General features: G+C 33.6%; 1 protein-coding gene across 1 annotated transcript; it reads right to left on the bottom strand.

The window, feature by feature from the left end:
- Positions 1-477: 477 nt before the first annotated feature.
- LOC144345477 (uncharacterized) lies at positions 478-4,837 on the bottom strand. Its single transcript, XM_085496518.1, has 4 exons — positions 4,776-4,837; positions 2,586-2,742; positions 1,647-1,786; positions 478-1,127 (listed from the first exon to the last, which is right to left on the bottom strand). The coding sequence occupies exons 1-4, from the start codon at positions 4,825-4,827 to the stop codon at positions 979-981; spliced, it is 498 nt and encodes a 165-aa protein (XP_085352644.1). The 5' UTR covers positions 4,828-4,837; the 3' UTR covers positions 478-978.
- Between the last annotated feature and the right edge of the window lie 10,066 nt (positions 4,838-14,903).

Raw genomic sequence — 14,903 nt, 5'->3', positions numbered from 1 at the left:
ATTATTGGTAATGGATATCATAAAAACTTATTAGTCCATTGTCGAAAGTTGGATTACTAGTAGGCCCTCATCACACACTAATTATCATTTTTATCATAAGCGAATAGCGCCATCATGTGTTCAGTATTTTGTTTGATTTCCTCATTTGAGGCCAACATTTTGAATTATTATCAGAGAAAATAACCGCAGGTTAAATTAAAACTAATCAGGAATTGTGTTTAACTAATATTGTCGTTTTATGCAAATTTATATTTTTTATATTTACGAGAGTGGTATTGAATGACTTAAATGTTATCATATTATATGTATGGTTGCTCGACCTGATGATCGTGAATTGATTCTAGCCGTAATCCGGGAATGAGCTTGATCCCGCAGCTCCTTCCACAGCAACACGGAATATACACATATTAATAGTTGCAACCAGTTCTAAAAAAATTATAAAAACTTATTTATTTGATAACAAAATCAACGTGGAAGTATGATTTTTTTGGTTTTATTAGCATAATATTAAGCATACACGACCTGAAACTTTCTAAATGCATCTCATCTGATGATTATTGTAATTGTCGTTTTTTAAGGTTACTTGAACCCTCCTTAATTACAGATTTATTTATTAAATATTCGCATTTGAAAGTTTAATGAAAAACGAATTTCTTATAAAATACCAACCATATTATACAGTTTAACATATATTACACTTATTTCTCTCAGACTGTCATTTCAAATTTCTTTACACACATGCTAAATACCTGCACCAATTGCTTAATTAATTTATTACCATAATTAGAGGTTATTACAGAGCTGCTATCTCTTGATACGATAAATGGGGAACGCAAGCTTTCGAGTGGAAAATCAATGGAATGGCAGTGTACAATATTTTATTAAAATATTCACATCATTCACGGTCGCAAACATTCTGGATGAAGCTCAAACAAGCATGACATTTTGTTATTTTTGCAACATTGTTCATTCGGATTTTTAGGACGTTGGTGATTCCACGCCTTCTTGTGCATATGGTGGCGGGTATTGGGTCATTGGATTTGAAGCCGCTGTAGGCATATAACCAGCACCGGGGGTTACTGATGATTGTACCTGTGAGCTATGAGACACCACAACGGTGGGAGATCCTAAAATAAAATAATAAAAATGTATTACTGAGATATGTAATGTAATTGCGCAGTACATGTTTACTATTAGTGAGGTAAAACAATTGTGTTCTTACGTTTATGTTACTATTCTAATCCTATAGCAAAAATACGAATTTATGAACACGAAACAGCAACATTACAAGAAATAGTGAAATCAGTAAAAAATGATGTATGGACTCAGAGGTTATGTCGGGTGTTTCGAAAAACAAACAAACATAATATCACTCATCGTTAAATCAAACAATGGTGCAGGAAAACATAGGTGATACCAAATCGAATGTTTTCATCTGTAACCTGCTTACACGAATGCGACCAGGGGTAATACGGATTGGTATCATCTGGTAACTGCAGTACCCTTAGAAAATACTTCCAACACAGGGCGCATATAAATAATATATGTTGTCGATTAATAATCTATAATTATACCCACATATATATGTAAATAAACATGATGAATATTAAATTGAACACTTATGAAGATTTATTCATTTTCCTTACCAGGGTTATGTTGCTGTACATATCGTGTGGTAGTTGTGCTACGACGACAGGCATTGCAGCAACACACACATACTGCAACACATATTGTACATATAGCAACCACCACTACCAAGGACACGAGAAGTACAATGACCCCAACACTGAAAAAAAATATATTTAATCTTTTTTTTTTAACCGCATATGTATATTAAATAAATAATATTGCCAGGGTATATAAGAATTACTAATATAACAATAAAGAACGATCAACAGCCGATACTATAAAACAAATAATTCATCGTTCCATTGTTTTTCACCTCTAGCACGTACCAAAGTGATCATGAGTACTTTCACTGCATATTGGTAGGTAAACTGAATTAGGATTTACCATCATGAATACGAAAAACAGGCATGCACACTGGTTGTTTTGGTACTTTCTGATTTTCCATCTAACAAGTACATTTGTGTACTATGCAAAGGCAACATAATTTATTTAGTTTACGATAAATCACTGGTCTACACTATGGAGTCTTCAAAAGCAATATTATATACAGAAGCAGGGCTTATGGGTGGCAATCTGACGTAATTGAAATAACATAGTGGTTAAAATTGTGCGATGACATGTTATGCAATGATTACATGAATATATGCACGTAAATAAGCACCACGGATATTAGTGTATTAATAAACTTTAACAATGTTCCCTTGATGCAATACGAGATAACGGCACGTTGCTAGTCCATTACGAAAATGAATTTTTGCGGAGTTGAATACTATGAGGAGTTGAATACTGTAAGCATAATTAATTTGACATTTTTTATGAAAAGTAAAATTACGTTTGTGGTGAGAAATTTTGTTTCAAGTGAGCTTGCATAAATTAACATGTCTCCCGTGCACATACATAAAGTGCCATGTTGTCATTTGTCATTTTTGTGGAGAACTTTTACACACATTACAAACCTCACAGCTTTATCTTCGTCATAGCAACAATACTTGTTTGTTATTGTACCACAACAAGTGTCTCCACCGTCAACAACTCCATTACATTCAAAACTGTCATGCCAGTTACCATTTAGATCAGTGTAGCCAACACAGTAATCACAAGCTATATGAGAAACTGTATGAAAGAATAAAAATAAAAAAAAATAAAAATAAAATGCAATTGCAAGAATCACAAAAAATCAGGAAATTACCTTTAAATCTACAGCTTGATCAGAATGATGAACGACCGGGCTATTTATGACAATTGTTTGATAGCGGCTCGTTAGCTTTTTAATTTATTTATAAAATATTAAAACCGATCATCAGCTCATTCGAATTCAAATATTTAATCAAAAGATAAATATAATCCAAAATGCGTATACTCATGCCTTCAAGTGGCACAGTAACTGCAACTACTCACTTATTCAAAATGAGGCGCTTGCTGATTGGATAATGCCGAACTTATTAATTAATTTTAATTAGAACTGAAGTTAATGTTTCAATGCCCTCACTGGATTGGCCAGTCGTAGCATCATTTTTCAATTATAAAATAAAAACACTTATAAAGAGCCCAGCTTCATGTCTTTCACTTTATTGTTGTTTTGAAAAAAATATACAATCCTGATTTCTGCTATCCAGTGTTAATTAACACTGCCATAAGATCACTGCTCTGATTTCAGCAATTCGAAGACTCTGTTCAAAAAAGCATATATGTAATAATATAAGGTTATTATGAAGATACCTAAAAGTATGCACGAAGATGTCTATTATTATACATCTGTCACCGTAACGCGATAAGTTACAGCGTGCCGTTATTTTGCAGTATTGCACTGGGTATTTTTATCGCACCATATTAAGAAACGCGAACTCCAAATAAATATAGAACGGTTGCGCGCGTAAGCGTCCTGTAATAATAATAATGAACAAACATGGCACATTTTTGTGAGTAAGTAAAAATAAAGTAATGTTCACACTAGGTTGCACATTTCGCTTTAAAATCAGGGTATCAGTGATCCATTCTGTAATGTGGGTCGCCAAGGTGACCTTCGCAAACACACCTAAATTGAATATTAACTTATGAATAGTTATTGAGTTAGCTGGATTGGTATTGAGGTCAACATTAGTCTCACTGTACCCATTAGCTTTTTTCCAAACCTAAAAATACCAAAATAAATATTCCACATAGCATTATCGTTTTTATTGTTTATGCAGGCAGAATGTTATACAATTTTCTGAGGCTGATACAAGTTAATTGACAGATTATAACTCTTTTATTTGAAGACAATTATTTTGCTGTGAGTTGATGAAATGTTCGAGCATTGTACTTGAACATCATTCTGGCATTCTGTCCTCCTATTTTTTTGTTTGTCGACCTTGGGTCACGTACTATGTGAACGTTAAACGGAGAAACGTTATCAGTATATTATTGGTCATATATTAGTAATGGTTTATTCATTAATGTGTTTAAGCCGATGACATATGACATGAATGTAATATTCAAAGCTCACTAACTTGGGCAATGTATTCTTTGGTCATTGTGTTTATTACAGAGTTGGGATATATTAAACCGCCAGCTTTTTTGTCATATCCCATGCCAGTTTTTAATAGTTCAATCTCGCATTTATTTGCCAAGGCATTATACAATTGTTGAAAACAGAACTGCAAAACTGCAAATCCGATGTTGTAGGGATATCAATGTTGTCTTCAGTATAAGTGACCATTTAATAACTATATTAATAATCGGCGCCTGACTCACGGAAAACATGGCGGCATGGACGTCATTCTGTCAGAATCAACGCTTTTCTTTGTGTGGAGTCCGGTCACACCCTGGTTGCATCCATGTTTTTTTTTATTATTAGAGGACGCTTACGCGCGTAATCATTCCATATTTAGAATTCGCATTTCCTATTATGGTAGGATGAAAATACCCCGTAAAATGCCGCAAAACAACGGCACGTTGTAACTCATGGCGTTACGATGGCTGTACTATCTTCGTGCATACTTCTCGGTATCCTCGTAATAACCTCATATTACTAAGTCCATACTTAAGTTTTTTGTGTGGCCGTGTTTAATGGGTAGACAAAGTCCAATTCATAGCATTTAACGATGGTTACATGCGAAAAGTTGGTGTCAAATACATATGAGTGTTCATATTGTCAATTACATTACCTGTAGAAAACACAACTGCCATAAAAAGTGCGACTGGCCGAGGAGCTGCCATCACTTAATCGTGTCGTTGCATTAAAAATAACGATGCTCTTCCTGTAGTTCAAAGGTTGAATAGTTCAAAGGTTGATTGTATTTATTTAGTTATCTCTGACTAAATTTCAAGAATTGTGGGCAGAATTACATCCTTTTTAATCACGTTCCCAAATAGTGTACCAGATATATAATTTTGACAATTTACAATACGTAATTATTCATACAAACTACATAAACTGCATACAAATGTATTATGACAGATAACAAAGTTTAACATATTGAGGTAGTACAGCATGCATATGATTGTCTGATTAAATTGTTGCTGACATTTCCTTTAAACATAATATTTCACAATGTCCGATTCTATTATTGGTAATTGTATGTAAAATTATGATCAATGGTAGCTCTTTTGCCATATGAACATCAACAGCACAAATACAAACTATATACGCTAAGTTACTTATAGCGCTATAATTAATTTTTCGAAAAAAAGAAATGCGCAAAATATAATACTAAATCTTTTAAAAGAACCGCTACCCAAGTTGGTCGGAAATTGAACGTGATGTAAGTATGGAAATGCACTTATTAATTTTGCCGGAATCTTGTGGTTTGGTGCCCATTGAGTTTTTGTCATTTATTTCCTTATTACATTTCATATTGAGAAGCTTGATTTAACCAGTCACGTGGTTTATCGCAATCATGTGATGAATACAATTAATAATTAGAAATATTTCGTACACAGCCTGTTTGAAATGCATTAAATTATATTTTGTTGGACACGATTAATAAAAAAAATGCGATTTTGCCCACAGCCGTATTTTTATAAGTTCTTTTTTTCGATAAAATAACTTGAAAGCAATAATTGTATTTGCATTCATTAAAAATTACACCCTGATTACCAGTAATTATCAGTAGCTTCCAACGAGTAAGTTCAGACTAAACAAAAACTGAAATTACTGGTGTTTTGCTTAATAAAAGACCTTTTAAAAGCACTGAACTAAATCCATGTTCCACTTCAAGAAAGTCAGCTTGTTTTCATTATAGGAAATCGCACGTATACGTAGCAACATATCATTTGTACTGATAAACAAAGCATCAAATAGTTTTACAAAATAACATTTTCTAACAAATGTACGTATTGATGCCATTGACTGCAGTAATATTACAAATAGTGACCGGGTTAAATGAGTGATACAACGTAATTTTTAAAAAAGTCTGATTCTAGAATTATATACAGATCATACACCCCCATTGCATCCCGAATTTTCAAATATAGAAAAGGATTGCATTTCCGTGATCTTGGGAATCTCACAAATAAACCTCTACCACTTTGTTCTTTGTACCATTTTGAAAACACATGGTTAATGAAGCAACATGGCGATTCTGTGTCTGTGATCTGTGTGTATTTTTTTATTATTCGTGTTATTTTCTCATTTCTTGTTATTGTAACTCTCAACCACTTCGTTTAGTAGCCGGTGTTTATCCGGTAATGCATCATGCGAAAAACCACTGCGAACAACTCCCAGTTTTCTACAGATCATTGATCGAACGTACACAATTTACAAAGTTGTCGGTAGATGTTGAGATGAACATTTATTTTATATAAAAGGTTTAAAATGATACAAATTTGCATATTAAAAAGTGAATTTATTTCTGACAAATAATTGAATATAAATTCCGTTACAAACCTAACAAAAAAGTCAAATTGCTTATTATAAAACTAACAGTGAATATTAATGATACGCTCCGACGACTGAACCTTGAACAGCAAAGATTATTTCAATATATGTTGGATGTGTTACCGATAAAAAGATAAAATAAATAAACAGAACAGCCTCGAGTTATTAAAATGACAAGTGAACTGAAGACACAGATACTTTTTTTTAAAATCACGCCGTTCTTTCGAATGAAGATCTTTGCTAAAAATCAATCCTTTGTTGTTGCGATGTAAGCGTGACGAGATGCAAGTGCTCTGCTTTTTTATTTATTCTTTATTCCACCCATTAACGATCCACGCATAGACGTGATAAACTCATCTCATTAGTAAACAATTTCTATTGTAACCCACTACCCTAGAGCAATCGTCTCAATGTTATCGCTATTGTCCACCCGAGAGTAACAACATCCAGATGAGTGGTCTGGGTATCATTGTGACCTATGCCGTGGACTTCCCATTTGTTTGTAATGTTGCATAAAAATCCCGGGATGAAATGCTATACCCACAAATACACGTAACTACATTAAAATCATTATAAAATAACGTACTAGCACCAAATCGATTTTGAATTATAGACCGAAAGTGAAACTGACCTTCGCATAAATATGCAAAGTTGAATAATAATAATGAATTTCACAGAACCAATTGTTTTTTTCCCGTGTTCATGTCGTACATTATCTTCGGTAATAACTTCCAAAGCGAACTGCCAATGCTTCAAATTAAAGTAGCGTTGCAACTTGCAAACAGTTTGTCAGTTTTGCGATCGGTCGTCGGTTAAGCAGCGTACAATTTTACGAAAAATTACGAACGTTCAATCTCGTATTTCTACAGATAATCTGTATCTTTGGAACAAATAAAGCCTGTGTGTAGTTTGACAAGCATCGTCAAGCGAGGACATACAAAAATAGTTGGTAGTACACAGACAATAGAGAGGGAGTCCAGAGAAGGAACAGCCAACACGCCGTTACATGGGCGAAATCTTGGTGGATTATTCACGTTCGTACACGTAATATTAGGTTTTGAGAGCTGCGGGGTCCGGAAATGTACACTATATAAACCAGAACGCATGCGTGAGGAACAAATATATGCAGTCTTTGATTTGCCAGTACTTCAATCCATGTTTATCATTATTGACATAAGCTGTTTATTTTATTGATTCAGCTCTTGAACTGACTCTTGAACGGAATTGCACGTTTCATACAGGATTAAAGGAAGGGTTGTAAACAGCATATATGTAAATTGTATATGGATCACCACCAACAACTATCGATCTATACGTCTTCCAAAGCTATCAACAATATTAATGAGGTTGTTACATAGCTCAACTATTTCCGAACTGATACTTGATAAAATGCATACCTTATAGTACAAAACGAGTCAAAGGTAATGTTTGTTGTGGTCCAATTTACCAAACTAATTTACAGATTTCATTATTGAATACTAGCATTATACACTTAAAACAAACCACATAAACTCTATCTTCTCTGTTTAGTTCATTTTATTTCTCTCCCTACAAGTTTGTTTCCTGTTGAGAAAGCTACGCAATCTATAAACTCCTCTCTATTCAAATACAAACACATTTTTAAGAGGAACATTAAATTCTTGAGTATAAAAATTCATTTCTTATTTTTACGATGAATCCGAATATTCGTATTTTAATAAAATATGAGGGTGATACATGCATATAATACAAAGGAATTGTTTCAATTTTAATTTGAGGGAAAGTTATGTTGGGCATGCATATAATGACTGATTTAAAAAAAAACATGATTGAAACATTGAACATTGCTAAGTCCAAAACATACAAATACGTTTTAGTACTCTGGTGCTTTCACGTCGCCTTGTGCATATACTGGTTGGTATTGGGTCATGGGATTAGAAGCTGCTGTAGGCATATAACCAACACCGGGAGATACTGATGATTGCATCTGAGAGCTTTGAGCCGTCACAGCGGTGGGAGTTGCTAAAATGAAAGAAGAAGAATATATTACCACACACGCGAGTATGCTTAATGAGCAGTACACCTTTATTATAGGTCAGGCTAGAACAATTCTGTTTTATTGCTGCTTAAGGAGTTCTGACTGTTCCAGCAGTAAGCCTTAATATATTTTATTCCAATGACATATATAAACCATTGGATTTTAAATAAATCAGAAAATTTAAAATATTGCACTTTTTTAATGGTATTAGATCCTCTTATTACTTAGTGTTTAATTAGGATGTCAATAAATCAAAGGAACCAGTCATTGTATGACTGCTATGTCATCAACATGCATGTTGTCTGCCGTCGCGTTTTCCTCATATATGAAACTTAGATGGTCATTTCTCACCATCGGTTCTTATTATGCAATAATTGAGTAAGGCTTGGCCTTGGACTATGAAAAAGATTAATTTACATTAGATAAAAATGTAACCGGGCTTGAACGTCATCATAGGTGTCACTGCTTGAGCACAACTGAAACATGGCACATGACCTAATATACAGTTCTTGAAAGTATCATTTAGACGTATTAATTCGAGAAAAAAAGATCATGTGACCTAATATATAAGACAATTTCTGAAAATGTTTAGTGATGATGTAATAAATATGATGATTCAGGCAACACAATATGTGTCATGTCACATGATTAATTATGCATAAATCAAATTAAAAACTAAACGCATCTAAAATGATATTTTTGGTTGTGGTTATTAACCTATTAATTGATGCATACAACCAAATTCGTCCCTAGAACTTAAATTTAAGATATTATTATTAATGATAATACAATTATTGAACTAGAATTATTGGCAGACATGCAACGGGAATAAGCGTACAAAATGATACACAGAGCCTACATAACATACGCAAACTTAGACCAGTAAAAACAGGATTATTACATCTTGCATGCATGAAGTGATTAGATTGCACAGAAATATTAAAGATTGTTGTACACAAAGAACTATCCCATAATAAACATGGTAAATTGTAAATAATATATTTAAAATGTAAGATAATACTCCACTTACCAGTGTTAGGTTGTTGTATATATGTAGTGGTAGTTGTGCTACCACGACACGCATTGCAACAACACACACATACTGCAACACATATTATACATACAGCAACCACTATTACCAAGGACACGATAAGAGCAATAATACCAGCACTGAAGAAAAAACAAAGCATACTCATTTTAACAGTGCATGATAATATAATAATTAACCATACAGGATGATGTTGATATGCAACCATATTTATATCTGGCACGTACCAAACCTTGTGCACACTGGGGAAAATTTATCCAGTTTTGAGTTTCAGCGTTGGTGCAAAACATGATGGGTATGTCTCAGATGTACATCATTATGCATGGTAGAAATGGTAAAACAGTTAGTAATATGTAAAATTGTAAAACAAAATTTGTGCTTGTGGAGGATATAATGTATTTATTAATGAAATATATCGTTTGTCAAATTTATTTCTTTTTCTCCCGATTGAAATTTGTTTGTACAATTATGTGCTTAGATATTATATAACATACATTAACTGACATGTTTTATGTGAGAATAGATGAATTGACAAGTTTTATGTGAGAATAGAGGAATTGACAAGTTGTATGTGAGAATAGATGAATTGACAAGTTTTATGTGAGAATAGATGAATTGACAAGTTTTATGTGAGAATAGATGAATTGACAAGTTTTATGTGAGAATTGATGAATTGACATGTTTTATGTGAGAATAGATGAATTGACAAGTTTTATGTGAGAATAAATGAATTGACATGTTTTATGTGAGAATAGATGAATTGACAAGTTTTATGTGAGAATAGATGAATTGACAAGTTTTATGTGAGAATAGATGAATTGACACGTTTTATGTGAGAAAAGATGAATTGACAAGTTTTATGTGAGAATAGATGAATTGACAAGTTTTATGTGAGAATAGATGAATTGACAAGTTTTATGTGAGAATAGATGAATTGACAAGTTTTATGTGCGAATAGATGAATTGACAAGTTTTATGTGACAATAGATGAATTGACAAGTTTTATGTGACAATAGGTGAATTGACAAGTTTTATGTGCGAATAGATGAATTGACAAGTTTTATGTGACAATAGATGAATTGACATGTTTTATGTGAGAATAGATGAATTGACATGTTTTATGTGAGAATAGATGAATTGACAAGTTTTATGTGAGAATAGATGAATTGACATGTTTTATGTGAGAATAGATGAATTGACATGTTTTATGTGAGAATAGATGAATTGACAAGTTTTATGTGACAATAGATGAATTGACAAGTTTCATGTGACAATCGATGATTTGACAAGTTTTATGTGACAATAGGTGAATTGACAAGTTTTATGTGACAATAGATGAATTGACAAGTGTTATGTGACAAAAGATGAATTGACAAGTGTTATGTGACAATAGGTGAATTGACAAGTTTTATGTGAGAATAGATGAATTGACAAGTTTTTTTGTGACAATAGATGAATTGACAAGTTTCATGTGAGAATAGATGAATTGACAAATTTCAAGTGAGCAAGCATAGATTGGCACGTCTCTATTGAACATACATGAATTGACAAGTTTTATCTGAGAATTAAAAGACAAGTTTCACGTAAGGAAAGATAAATTGACATGATTCTTGTGAGCATACATGAATAGACATTTTTATGTGAGTAAATCGGCGTTTTTCATATGATCATTGATGTTTCAAGTGAGCATGTCTAAATTAAAATGTGTTATGTGAGCTTACATAAAATGCCATCTTCCATGTATGAATTAGAACGTGTTACGTCAGTATAATGTTTCATATGAATATACATAAGTTAACATGTTTATGTAAATATACTTGTTTTTTGCGAGCATAAATTGACATGTTACATGTGAGCCAACATGAAATGACGTGGTTCATGTGACAATAGATAATTTAACGTGTTTCATGTGAGTTTACATAAATACATAAATGTGTCACGTTTCTGGAAAAAAATGTAAATATAAAAAAATACAAACCTCACAGATTTATCTTCATCGAAGCAACAATACTTGTCTGTTAAGGTACCACAGCAATTGTCTCCACCATCCAATAATCCGTCACAGTCAAAACCTTCATGCCACTCACCATCCAAATCAGTGTAGCCAAGGCAGTAATCGCCGGCTATATGAGAAACTGTAAAATGGTAGAAATGGTAGCTTGAGATGATAGACCATAACGTTATGAAGTCCGAAAATCAGACAAATGGTATCTTCCGCCAATGAGAAGTATTTGATATGTGCTCGTATTCACACACTAAGCTATGGCCAACTAAATATCGCCAACACATTGGACCATTGGACTATTGAAGTTGCGTATTCCATACGTTAATGGACTATCCACGACAATGCCGATTCATTAAACATACCGTTACTTGCGCATTCGAAGGACTGCTAGTACGTACGGACGGACACTGGTGCATCGGCTTCACCTGGGGGGGGGTGTTGCAGGTTGTGAACTTGTTATAGGACTGTGAACCACTAGTGACCATTCTTAAGTTATGAACAGTTTTCATTTCACGAGTGACGAATTTGCGTGAAATTGTTGTGAATGACAATAATGAAATGTCACTAATGGACAGGGACAGGGATTTTTGTAACAGTGAACATTTCACTAGGATTCATAATATTAGGAGACAAAACCTTGCTGTGTAGCAGCGTAAATTGCACTAAGGTCGGGGAGTCGGTGACTTTGTGTAGCAGTAAATATATAGAAGGTAGACTTTGGACAGGGAGCAACTGACCTCGGATACAATTATTATTTATTATCAAGGTGATTTATATTGTTTGGCGATGACCTTCCCAGACACAACCATGTGAGTAAGTTGGACTGGTATTGATGCCAACATGAATTACCCTGTACTCATTATACGCTTCCAATCATGCTAAGAAGTGAAACAATTATGAATGTGTTTATGCTGATGACACATGACGAGAATATTTTATTTAAAGCTTTCTAACTATGAAAATGTATTTTTTGGTCATAGGTCTTCAATTATGCTATTCATTCCTACTTTGGGATATATTTAACCGCCAGATTTTGTAGTCATAATCCATGCCTGTGCGCAAAAATTAAGACCATCAACGGGGTCAACGTTTTAAAGTTCCCAATGATACAAACATAGAACCTAAATATAGCATGGCAGCTATTGGCGGCTTTCAAGTAAAGGGCCAGAATACCATTGAATTTAAAAAAAGATTGTTCAAGTGAGGAACTAGCTGATGCTGGAATGTTTCTCGAAAATTAAAAGTGAGTAAAGTCACATGACTGCTAAGTGTTATATTTATCTTAATCCACGTACTCCTTAGATGCTACCGAAAAAATGGCGGCGAACCACGTGACTAATCAACAATCTAAAAGAGGCACTGTGTAGTGTGGGACATATAGAATGTATATCTTAATTGTCATTTGTTTGAAAATATGGCGGAAGAATAATAAACATTACAATAGTAATAGACTTCCAAGCCGGAAGGATATTGAAAGCCTAATTACCTGTATTAACAGTCAGAGCCTGATTCGTAGAAAACTTGACAGGGCACATGCGTCATCGTTGCACCAAAATACATAAACGAATCTAAATTCGATTCAGCCTTTAAAGTCGCATTTCAGAAATTAGATATGATGACAAACTTATTAACAGTTCGTGGCGAAGGAGTCATGAGGATTATAAATAGGCATTCAACAAGGAAGTCCAGTTTCAAACTGATTTGGTTTCATGTGTCATAGCCTCGGTTCAGCTCTTTAGCGTGTCGTCGTGAAATGCTCTCCCACAAAATCCTAAAAATTAAAAAGCTGATGTAAAATGCATAAAAGTGTTATATTCTGAATAATAACATTACCTGTAACAAACACAACTGCTATGAACAATGCGACTGAGCGGGGAGCTACCATTTTGTGTTATGCGTGTAGTCGTGGTGAAGGTAACAATGACTTAAACAATAATATTCCAAAGCGTTTAGAGTACAAAGGTTGATTTTATTTTTGATTCCCTACTTAAACTCAACGATAGGAGCAGACGAAAGTCCACAATGCTACAGTTGTCGACAATACATCAAATAAATAAACGTTACATGAAACAATACAAAATACACCAAATAAATTAACATCAGACAAGGATAAAATGATGATTACATGATAATTTGCAGCTTCTGCAGTCTTTGTGAGATTCAGTGATAATAAATCATGAAGTAATTGCTGAAATGTCTATAAAATGGATGTAAAAATTATTCTTTTTGATTAAAAAAAAATCAACCGTTTGAGGATTCAGCTATGTAATTTTCATTGTATCATCATTAGAACACTGGTGATACAAAACTTTTTCTTTCTAAGAAATACTGTTTACATTGATCGGATACTATTTATCGGTCGTATTACATATAGACCACTTGCGTCAAGAATTGAGAGGTTGGTGAAATTAGTCAAATAGTTTGCTAATTGTAGCTGTGGTCATGAAGCTCCAATTTCGAGAAGTGACATATTTGGTTTATAATTCACACAATTGCATTGAAACTAATAACATTTAAACATTATTCACATGCAAATCATTGAATCACAGAAGAAATACTTAAAGATAGGATAATATTGTTATTAACTTGACTTTTTCTCAGAGTGAATATAAACAGCTCATGTATTTTCTAAGTTGACCTCCCAGTTTGCACAATGGTTATTCCGAAATTTACAAATGTTACATTTACATTAATGGCTCCTCTATTAATTGTATGGCACTTTGGAATCAGTGTTGTGACATGTGGCGAATGACCCCTGGGGCAATAAGTATGCTAAAACATTCCTGTAAAACTAGTAATAACTAATTCTATTTCACTTTACGATGACATTTGCTTGTAGAGCGACCTCTAGCGATGACATTAGGAGGCTTCCTGACGAGTGACTCAACGACTGATTAGGTAAGTTATTGAAATAATGTATACGGAACAGCGCATTCGAACAGCACGGGGGACGATTGATTCATTTTATAATCAGTAAATCTGTAGTTTCGAACACTAACTGAACTCAGCTGTAAGTATTTCGACAGTAGACATCAGCTGCATTGAAAAGTATTTCTGCCACTTTTCCATTGCTAGTATTAAGATACAGCTGTTATGTTTTGTATTATTCATGTTTTAGATATGTTATGTGTACTTCACACTGGAGTACTCCCGGGTTACTGCTATTGTTTTGAGAATTGTCAACCATGCTAGGCCAATTTTAATTGGTGACAAGCTCTAGTTTTGAGCAAAAAGGAGCTCCTTCACTCAAAACCCAGGTGAGTACCCCCACCGCATTGTGATTTGTTGATGGAATATTATTTACAAATTTCAGCACTTTACATGACCTGGTGATTTTTTTAAGATT

The sequence above is a fragment of the Saccoglossus kowalevskii genome, chromosome 3, assembly GCF_978046115.1.
Source record: "Saccoglossus kowalevskii chromosome 3, keSacKowa6.1, whole genome shotgun sequence".
In the NCBI taxonomy this organism is placed as follows: Eukaryota; Metazoa; Hemichordata; class Enteropneusta; family Harrimaniidae; genus Saccoglossus; species Saccoglossus kowalevskii.
The sequence above is the reverse complement of the archived record's forward strand: the minus strand, read 5'-3'. Positions and strand labels throughout refer to the sequence as shown.

Bases quoted from the DNA above. Each gene is read 5' to 3' on its own strand.
- LOC144345477 (XM_085496518.1), bottom strand. From the start codon at position 4,827: ATGGCAGCTCCTCGGCCAGTCGCACTTTTTATGGCAGTTGTGTTTTCT. The intron at 1,787-2,585 runs GTTTGTAATGTG...ATTTTTTTTCAG, and splicing joins GACGAAGATAAAGCTGTGAG to TGTTGGGGTCATTGTACTTC. The intron at 1,128-1,646 runs GTAAGGAAAATG...ATTTTATTTTAG, and splicing joins TGTACAGCAACATAACCCTG to GATCTCCCACCGTTGTGGTG.